Genomic DNA, 10,588 nt, shown 5'->3' with positions numbered 1-10,588 from the left:
CCTGCCTCTGCCTCCCAAGAGCTGGGATTAAAGGCGTGAGCCACCATTGCCTGGCTACAAATCCTTTTCTTAAGCCAAATACTTTCTTCCTTGTATTTCCTCTTTCTCCTTCCCTTGCCCTAAGCCCTTGCTTCCTCCCGCATTCCCTGTGCAGCCACCTCCTCCTCATACCATTTTCTGTTTTCTTCTTTTCCTTCTCCCTTCCCCTTTTCCTTACTGTGACTTCCCACAGAGATCTACCTGCCTCTGCCTCCCAAGTGCCAAGATTAAAGTTCTGAATGTTCTTCTTTAGAAGACCAAGGGTGAGGACTGGAAAGAGTGCCCAGAAGTTCAGAGCACTGGTTGGTCTTCAGGTTCTATTCCCAGCACCCACATGACTGTTCATAGCTGTCTGTAAATACAGCTCCAGGGATCTGAGGCACAACTGCCTTTAACTCCAGTTTTATAGGGTCTGATGCCCTCTTCTGGGCACTAGACTTTCAAAAGTGATACATGCAGACAAAATACCTATACACATTGAACAAACACAAACGTTTTATATTGCCAGTATAAACTTAGCAGTGGGTAAAGAGAATTTCCACTTTCTAAGCCTCATTTCCATGGTAAAGTGTAAGGGCCAGCACATCTCCCTGTCACAGTGCACGCATCCTTTCCTGTTCAGATCAGGTGGTTGAGGCAGGAAGATGATTAATTTTAGGCTAGGCTGGACCATGGAAGTATAAGAAGGACCATGATCAAAGCATACTATACATCTGAGAACGTGATAATAAAACCCATTACTGGGTGTAGTTAATATGTACAAATTCACATCGCTCTGTGGTTACTGCTGTTTGGGAGACAGACAGAATGCCATTTTCTGTGTGGTTTGTGACTATATGTTTGAAGCATAGAATCCTTCTTTAAATTTTTAAGGTATTTTTTACTGTTTGACGTATGTGCTGGAGGACAGAGGGAGATACAGCTGAGCCGTCTTTCCAGCCCCAAACCTTGTTTGTACTGAGGAGCCGTGTAACTCATTTCATACTCCCCCTGCCAATCTGTCTGCTTCATGGGAGAAATAAGGACAAGAGAGAATGACTGAGGCATTTATTAGACACAGCCACTTGGAGAGTGTGTTATTTTATTTTTTAAAACTTTACAGTGTAGCCAGGCGGTGGTGGCGCATGGCTTTAATCCCAGCACTTGGGAGGCAGAGGCAGGCGGATTTCTGAGTTCGAGGCCAGCCTGGTCTACAGAGTGAGTTCCAGGACAGCCAGGGCTATACAGAGAAACCCTGTCTCGAAAAACCAAAAAAATAAAATAAAATAAAGAATAGTTTATTTAAAAAAAAAAACTTTACAGTGTATCTGCAAGTTGATAAGGAAATTTCAACACTCGCTTAAAATTCTGGTGAACTCTCTGGCTCCCAGTGTGAGCCAGTGTTTAATATTTGTGTCCATTTGAGCTCAGAGAGGCTTCAGATGATGAGATCCTCTGCAGCACGTAGGTGACATTGTTGCTAACTGGAGGAGGAGAGGGAGAGCAGGAGCAAAGTCAGTCGTCATCTGTGCATGGATGAAGTTCTCACAGCAGTGTGTGCTGCCTCACACCTTTATTCCCAGCTCTTGGGAGGCAGAGGCAGGGGGATCTCGGAGTGCAAAGCCAGCCCAGTTTACATTGTGAGTTCCAGGACATCAATCCAAAATTTAGAGGATTGATGATGTCCATGACCATAAAATAAAAGTTATAGAAGTTCTTGACTTGCTTTGTCCAGTCAAATTTCTACCAACCGTTTTATTTAAAGCTTCAGAAGTGTTTAATGCTTTTTTTGCAAGCAGCTTTCATATGTCCTGAGTTTTCTTGGGTGAGGGACCACATGTCATGCATGCAAGGCAAGCGCTCTGCCTGCCGCTGAGCTATACCTCCGGCCCCACTGACTGCACTGCCCTTGAAACTCACTATGTGGCCCATGCTGACTTCAGTCTTCCTTCCTAGCTTTTCATAGGATTGTACCACCTTAGCACTGAGAATTTTAATCTGCATATTAGTATCTAGTTTAGTGAGGAATGTTTTTTTGAAGAGTCTGCTTATTTTTGTTTTCAGTTTATGATTTCTTTATCTTACTTTTTCAGTTGGCCGTAAACCAAAGACCCAGCAGTCACCAGTTTCCAATGGGTCTCCTGAGTTAGGAATCAAGAAGAAAGCCAGAGAAGGAAAAGGTAATTATGGATGGACATTTTGGAAATAAAATACCCCTTCCTTTTTTATTTTTTATTTTTATTTTTTAGGTGACAGTTTTTCAGGATTGTTTCTAGTAGATGCACATATTACATGGGAGTAGCATCTCTTAGTATTTCTTAATGAGGGATGGACCAGCATTATGGGGACCTTTTATCAAAATAGCCATGCCTCAGAGAGGTGTGGTAGCTATTGTATTTGGTGCTGTCCATAGGGCAGTGCAAACCATTGTTTTTGGGACCATGTTTTAGAGGACACTTGTATGTGGCACTGATCTCACATTTAGCCACTTGACTAGAAGAGGCTATACTCATTCATCTACCTGTGTGGGTGTGGAAGTCAGTCTCTGAGGGCCAGCATCTCTGAATTGTCCTGTGGATTGAGTTCAGTGTCAGTCTTGGCAACAGGCGCTGATATTTAAGGTACCTCTGGAGTTCTACATATTTTCTGTTTTTCAAGAAAGGTTTTTCTGTGTAGCCCTGGCTGTCCTGGAACTCACTATGTAGACCAGGCTGGTCTTGAATTCAGAGTTCCGCCTGCCTTTGCCTCCCAAATGCTGAAATTAAAGACGACCACCATCACCTGGCTGTGGGTTTTTTTTTTTTTTTTTTTTTTTTTTTTTTGGTGTGTGTTTCTTTTCTCCCTCCCTCCCTCCCTCCCTCCCTCCCTCCCTCCCTCCCTCTCTTTCTTTCTCACACTGGAATTATAAGCAGTTATGAGTGCTAAGAATTAAACCCAGGTCTTTTGCAAGAAGCAATCAATGTTTTTAACTACTCAGCCATCTTTCCAGCCCCTCTGCTTTCTAATTTGTTGTGTTTGATGATTTCTTTTTTGGTTTTTCGAGACAGGGTTTCTCTGTGTAGCCCTGGCTGTCCTGGAACTCACTCTGTAGACCAGGTTGGCCTCGAACTCAGAAATCCACCTGCCTCTGCCTCCCAAGTGCTGGGATTAAAGGCGTGCGCCGCCCCCCCCCCCCCCAGCGTGTTTGATGATTTCCAGTAACATTAGGCGTATGTGTCTGATGATCCCGTAAACAAATTGTCGCTAGTTGATAGGTAAATGTTTTCAGACTGATAATCTTAAATTTTTTATTGATATGTTTAAGTTTGTCCTATTTTTAATAAGTTTATTATATAAATCTACTGAAAACTGTCTAATAAGTCCACAGAGAAATTTGGTATTAGTTATATCCAAAAGGAAAAAAGAACAAACTCCAATTTCATTGTTCTTTTCTTTTGGATTTGGAATGGATCTGGTTTCAGACATTGATTTCCTTTTCTGCCCTTGGTCATTTTCCGTTTCTACTGTGTTAGATTTTGTCTTTCAGTGCAGATTGAGAGGCTGGAGGATGTAACGTAGCCGGTAGGAATGCGTATTTAGTAGATACCTAGAATACACATTGTCCAGCAATGAGTAGAGCACTGTGCCACTGCCATTAACAAATCTGAAAGCCTGGGTACAGGAGATGTGACAGTATAGAATCTAGGGCCTGACATCTTAAGAACTGGGCACGGCACATACTTTTAATCCAGTTAATTCTCAGGAGGCAGAGGCAGGTCGATCTCTTGAATTTGAGGCCAGCGTGATCTACATAGCAAGTTTCAGATCTGGAAAGGCTGCATAGTTAGCCCTGTCTCAGAAAGAAGTAGCAAATATGTAGTTGTAAATTAAGGATATTTTCTTTGCCTTTAATCCTGTTAATGAATTTTAAGTTAATGTCTGTCATTGTTTTTGCTTTGTTTTTAAAGGAAACACAACCTACCTGTGGGAGTTTCTTTTAGACCTGCTTCAGGATAAGAACACCTGTCCCAGGTATATTAAATGGACCCAGAGGGAGAAGGGCATCTTCAAGCTCGTGGACTCAAAGGCCGTCTCGAAGCTCTGGGGAAAGCATAAGAACAAACCAGACATGAACTATGAAACGATGGGGCGAGCCTTGAGGTGAGAATGATCATAGGCTAGTTCCTAAGTAGAACTTACTTGTCTCTTTAGATTGTCTGTTGTTACAGCGGTTTAAAGAAAAGCTTAAAAACAGATCCCTTGATGTAACTTAAAACTTTGAAGATAATCTAGAAGAATTTTTTAGATTTAGATGGGAAAAGAGAAGTTTGGTCTATATGCCTAAAATGTCAACGTTGAAAAAATTCTTACTTACAGGAGGTGAATCTGCGTTAAGGACTGTTCCAGAATAGGAATTGTTACCTTGTAGGCTTTAAGACTGGGCATAGTGCACAGGCCTTGCCATCAGTTGTACTGGTTGAAAATTAAAGAGAGAAGGATGAGTTCAAAGTCGTCCTCTTTTACATAGTAAGTTTGAAGCCAGCCTGGGCTATGATGAGATCTGTAAGAACCTTAAATGAAATACATTTTCCAGACTTAATTTACTTTTAGTCCCTGCAATGATGTAAATGACTTTATCTTGAAAATGAAAAAAAAAATTGTTGACATTGGTTGGTGTGAGAAATCCATTAAATCCCCAGTGAACACATTATAGTATGTATTTCTTTGAGACAGGTCTTGCTATGTAGCCCAGGCTGGCCTGGAGCTTATGTAAACAAGCTGACTTTGAACTTGCATCGATTCTCACAGCTTCCCAATGCTGTTACTTCAGGCATGAGCTACTAGTGTTATGTGACAGTGTTCACATATTCCACAGATTTCTGATTATCCCATAGAAAGTCAGATTGTTTTTATAACAAATTAGAGTTGTTTATATTACCAATAAAGTATTCTGTGTCTACGTTAAGCTTTTCTTTCTTTTTTTTTTTTTTTAACTTTATTTATTTATTATAAGTACACTGTAGCTGTCTTCAGACACCCCACAAGAGGGCATCAGATCTCATTGCAGATGGTTGTGAGCCACCATGTGGTTGCTGGGATTTGAACTCATGACCTCTGGAAGAGCAGTCAGTGCTCTTAACCACTGAGCCATCTCACCAGCCCCCACGTTAAGCTTTTCTTAAAGAGACAGAACAAGGTATTCATGGTGGAATGTACTGTGATCTCATCACTTGGAAGGTGGAGGAAGGAGGGTCAATCTAGAGTTGGAAGCTAGCCTGGTCTATAAGAGAAGTGGCCACGGGGTGCTGGAGATGAAGCTAGGTGGTAGCACTTTCCCCCAGTAGGGAGTCTCTAGGTTCAGTCGTCGATGCTACAACTTTTTTTGGACATGCCAAGGTCACAGAGCTGTATTAGCGATTTCTCACTGATATGACAGAAGCAACTTTAAGGAAGGGCATATGGTGGTAGGACTCCAGCTATCGCCAGCCAGACAACAGCAGTGAATACTTAGCTTGCCTTCCCCTTTTGATTTGGTCTGAGATTCTGAGTCATAGAAAAGTGCTGCCCACAGTTCTGTTGGGTCTTCCTACTTCAGCTGAATCTAGTCAACCCTACATGCTTCTAGAGCTCGTCAAATTGACAGTCAGTATTAACTTGTGGTGTGGCATACCAACTTCATTGTCACCAAATCTGTAATCTTAGGTGTAGTGTGGTCCAAGTGTGAGGAGCTCTCATCTACAGGAAGAAGTAAATGTCTCTGTTCCGTGTTTGCTGCGTGTGGTTTTATTGGAGAAGATGATAGTACATTTGATTAATTTAGTCATTTTTTTGCTACAGATACTACTACCAAAGGGGAATTCTTGCAAAGGTTGAAGGACAGAGGCTTGTATATCAGTTCAAGGACATGCCCAAAAACATAGTGGTCATCGATGATGACAAAAGTGAGACCTGCCCCGAAGACTTGGCAGCAGCTGCTGATGACAAGTCTTTAGAACGAGTGTCACTATCTGCAGAAAGTCTCCTGAAGGCAGCAACTGCCGTCCGAGGTGGGAAAACCTCATCTCCTCTGAACTGCTCCCGAGCGGAGAAGGGTGTGGCTAGGGTTGTGAACATCACTTCCCCTCCTCACGATGCTTCGTCCAGGTCTCCTACCACCACAGCACCTGTGTCAGCAGCAGCAGCTCCAAGGTGAGGGAGATGGTGAACTGTAGCATAGGGTTTGTGTTTGGATGCTCCATGGAACAAATGAACGGTCCTTGTTTGAAACTGTCTCGGCCAGCACTGTAGGAACACTTTTCAAGGACTGGATCTTTTCAAGTATACTTATAGCTATTTATAGAGGAACACACCTGGAGGCCTAAGTACTGTGGAAGTTGAGGCAGGAGAATCACAGGTTCAAGGCATGCCTTTGCTACAGAGTATGCGTTCTAAGCTAGCAGTAAGTGAGCAAGACCTTGCCCGAAATGCTGGGTACGTGGCTCATGGTAAACACTTGATTAGCATGCAGGACCTTAGGTCCAGTCCCCAGGGGGGAGCCATTTTTTGCTATACTTCTGTGCAACTGTAAAAGTTGGGAACACCAGCCGGGTGGTGGTGGCGCACACCTTTAATCCCAGCACTTGGGAGGCAGAGGCAGGCGGATTTCTGAGTTCGGGGCCAGCCTGGTCTACAGAGTGAGTTCCAGGACAGCCAGGACTACATAGAGAAACCCTGTCTCAAAAAAACAAAAAAAACAAAAAAAAAAAAGAGTTGGGAACACCGATTTTAGGTATTTGGATTTGTAATTACTTTTTAACATAAGACTCATTTTCCCATTTAGTGTTAAATATAACCAACTTGTTTTTAATCTACCAGGACAGTTCGTGTGGCAATGCAAGTCCCTGTGGTAATGACGTCACTGGGTCAGAAGATTTCAACTGTGGCAGTTCAGTCAGTCAATGCAGGCACACCATTAATAACCAGCACCAGTCCAGCTACAGCCAGCTCTCCAAAAGTAGTCATCCAGACAGTCCCGACTGTGATGCCAGCCTCCACTGAAAATGGAGACAGAATCACCATGCAGCCTGCCAAGATTATCACCATCCCTGCTACTCAGCTTGCACAGTGTCAACTGCAGACAAAGTCAAATCTGACTGGATCAGGAAGCATTAACATTGTTGGAACCCCACTGGCTGTGAGGGCGCTCACCCCTGTTTCAATCGCCCATGGCACACCTGTAATGAGACTATCCGTGCCTGCTCAGCAGGCTTCTGGCCAGACTCCTCCTCGAGTTATCAGTGCGGTCATAAAAGGGCCAGAGGTTAAATCAGAAGCCAAAAAGCAGGAGCACGATGTGAAAACCTTGCAGCTGGTAGAAGAAAAGGGGGCAGATGGGAACAAGACAGTAACTCATGTGGTGGTTGTCAGTGCGCCCTCTGCTATTGCCCTTCCTGTGACTATGAAAACCGAAGGGCTAGTGACGTGTGAGAAATAACCAAGCTCCTAGGGACTGCAGACATTTGCAAGGGAAGTCATCAAGAAAAGTCAGAGGAGGACTTTCAAACAACTGTGCATATAAGAAAGCAATCAGACTTACTGGAAATAAATTACCTATCCCATGTTTCAGTGGGAAGTGAACTACACATTGAGATGCTGACAGAAAACTGCCTCTTAAAGTAAGAACAACTGAACCCTCAATAAAAAAAAAGACTGAAAGGGACCAAGCAGCTCACTACAATATCACGTTACACTAAGAGTTGGAACACTAACACCTGTAAGAGGTTACATAGTTTTCAGTGGGGCGGGGTTGGGATGGGTGATGTCATTGTTACAAATAGCATTTTTTGATGCATTTTATATGCATACCAGCAATTAGCACTGTGCTCGTGCAGTGTCACTTAACTGGTGCTACGTGAAGACTCTGCTAATACAGGTATTCTAGAATGTGAACTGAGTGGATCCAAAAGCTTCACAGAGAGGACAAGGATAGGAAGATCTAGTGCGCTTTTGTTTGTTTGTTTTGTTTTATTTTTTGATTTTGAATATATATATCATAGCTTAAGCTGTTTTAAAACAAAGGCCTTAGACTAATTTTTGGTTTCCTTTCTTGAAATAAGCTAATGGCTTGTTTGTGTAAAGCTTTTTTATTAAAAGAAAAATTTTAAAAATCTTGTACCTAGCACAGTATTGTTATAGAATTTACATGTAACATTTTCTATGGTAGTTTAAGTCTGTCGGTTTCTTAATTGTGAAGAGATTAACAGTTGGCTCTGGCCCTTTACTGTACCACACCTGCGTCGCTCAAGTCACCCTACCGTCTGCAGACATCGGTACCAGTTCTTCTGTCATTCGACATTCAGGCTCGCATGAACTTGCCAGGTAGCTCCAGGCCCTGGCCTTTGTTTCCTTTCTCAGTCTTTTTCTTTTTCTCCTTTTTTTCTCTTTTTCTTTTTTAGTTGACATTTAAGAGGGAAAGTACCAGTGTTCAGATTTGAACTATAATAGTTTGTATATTCAACATTTGAAGTATATTCTATTTTGTTGTACTCTTGTTTCAAAGTGTATTCAAGTAGGTTTTGAAATATAGAAGTGAAATTTATCTTGTGGTTTTGGTCTCTGGTGATATTTTTCACAATGCTCAAAAGCCAGTCCAGGGTGTCCTTTCAGTTATGCAACAGAAGTCTGAGGTTTTCTTAATGACCACCTGAAGAAATGCTACTCCAGCTCTGGCTTTGTCCCATTATAGATATTTGGCAACTATCTGCACATTCCCACTTTCTTTATAACTATAGTCACATACTTAACAAATACTGTGTTCTAGTTGGCTACATGTAATGGATTTTTCAGCACTAGTGGTGGATGGGCTGCCTGGCGTGTGCAGGCCCCTGGGTCTGTCCTAGCCGCGCAGGTACTGAGTCGCCTCCATTCTGTCAGACCATTTGTTTCTACCCGTTAGATCTTTTATGGGTAGAAAGTAATGGCTGGCCTGTACAGGGGAAGACTGAATGAAGGACCAGAATCACAAGTTTCTTAGTGTCACACAATTATAATTAGGTCCTCCTCTACATCTTAGTATTTTCTTCCACAAAGGAAAAGTTGTCCATTTTAGAAATTTAGAATTTAGATTCTAAATTTTAAAATTTATAATTTTTTGCTTTTGTATATTTAACGTAACACTATTTATAGCAGCAAAGATTTTTATGAAAGTGCCCTTTCTAGCCTTTTTTATAAAAACTAAACATTTTAAAAATTCTGTGTATGGGTGTTTTGTCTGCATGGCTGTGTACTCATGTGTACTGGTGGAGCCCAAGGAGGCCAGAGAGTGGGTCATAGCCACTGCAGCTCAGGTTACAGATGGTTTTGAACCTGTTCTTCTGGAAATGCAGCCAACACTCTTAACTGCTATTCTATCTCTCCAGGGTACATTCCACACACTTATGGAAGGGTAATTTTTAAAACTAGGTTGAGCCGGGAAGTGGTGGCGCACGCCTTTAATCCCAGCACTTGGGAGGCAGAGGCAGTCGGATTTCTGAGTTCGAGGACAGCCTGGTCTACTGAGTGAGTTCCAGGACAGCCAGGGCTACACAGAGAAACCCTGTCTCCAAAAAAAACAAAACAAAAACAAACAAACAAAAAACCTAGGTTGATTTGATTCTTACCCCTTGAGAATTTACCTCAAAATTTACCTCTTAAAGCACACCTTAAATACTTCAGCCTTCAAAATCAATGCTGTGCAGTTATTTTTTCATCAAGTCCCTTTTCAAAGGTACATGCCTGGACCTCTGAGTCCTGAGCCACACAGAACATATACAGAATTTGGTTACCTTTGCTAACATGTCTTAACAGCTAAAGGTGCTAAATTTTAAGTAGATACTTTTTTCTGCATTCAGTTAGTTGATTTGAACTTTCTTCTAAAAGCAACAAAACATTTCAGACAAACATCTAAAACCTAGATTTGCAACTGTAACTACAGCTTTCAAACTTGGCCACTCTGAATGATAAAGTCAATATAATGTGTTTATACTTTGTGTCCAGCATTTTTGGAGAAAAGCCACAAAATCATGGCTTGATGCATTTCCAGCCTCTCCAGGCCTTTGCACTGTGATGAACAGTCTGTGTTTACTCCTTAGGTGACTTTCCAGTAGCAGTTCCAGCCTTCTCACCAGATGACGGTGTGCATCTTCAGAGAGCCCAGGCTGGACCCTTTGTTACAGAAGATCTCACTTGAGCAACCATCCTTGTGTGCCTCCTATGTGTCAGCATCTCTCCCTGGCTCAACAGTTACAGTCATTCAGTATTTTCTACCACACCATTTTTTTTTTCTCAATGGGGAGCCAGCCTCACAGTGTTCATTGAAGTTCACCAATAGCCTAGTTTCCAAATGAAACCCAAATTTGAAAATGTTTTTAAAGTTATAGTGTGTCCATGCATGAAGGAGATCAGAGGACAAGGTTCAGAAGTCAGTTACTCTCAAGTCATGAGACTTAGTCACAAGCACCTTAACCTAGTCATCTCAAATGCCCCATACCACATCTTTACATAACTCCCGTGCCTGCATATATGCTTGTGTACCACATGTATGAGGTGCCTGTGTACCACATGTATGAGGTGC

At 42.2% G+C, this 10,588-nt stretch overlaps 1 protein-coding gene across 8 annotated transcripts in view; it reads left to right on the top strand.

Moving 5' to 3' along the window:
* Elf2 (E74 like ETS transcription factor 2) overlaps nucleotides 1-10,588 on the top strand; it is an 86,861-nt gene that overhangs the window by 75,485 nt on the left and 788 nt on the right. For 7 of the 8 annotated variants that reach the window (XM_028763556.1, XM_028763557.1, XM_028763555.1 and 4 more), the window contains 4 exons: nucleotides 2,112-2,198; nucleotides 3,966-4,158; nucleotides 5,836-6,186; nucleotides 6,853-8,575. In XM_028763556.1, the coding sequence (XP_028619389.1) occupies nucleotides 2,112-2,198; nucleotides 3,966-4,158; nucleotides 5,836-6,186; nucleotides 6,853-7,471 (1,250 nt within the window). In that variant the 3' untranslated portion in view covers nucleotides 7,472-8,575. Of the gene's footprint in view, nucleotides 1-2,111; nucleotides 2,199-3,965; nucleotides 4,159-5,835; nucleotides 6,187-6,852; nucleotides 8,576-10,106; nucleotides 10,585-10,588 lie in introns of those variants that run through there. The other variant, XR_003710890.1, reaches the window with a different exon arrangement.

The sequence above is a fragment of the Grammomys surdaster genome, unplaced genomic scaffold, assembly GCF_004785775.1.
Source record: "Grammomys surdaster isolate TR1022 unplaced genomic scaffold, NIH_TR_1.0 139, whole genome shotgun sequence".
Lineage (NCBI taxonomy): Eukaryota > Metazoa > Chordata > Mammalia > Rodentia > Muridae > Grammomys > Grammomys surdaster.
This window is presented reverse-complemented; position numbering and strand designations above follow the sequence as displayed.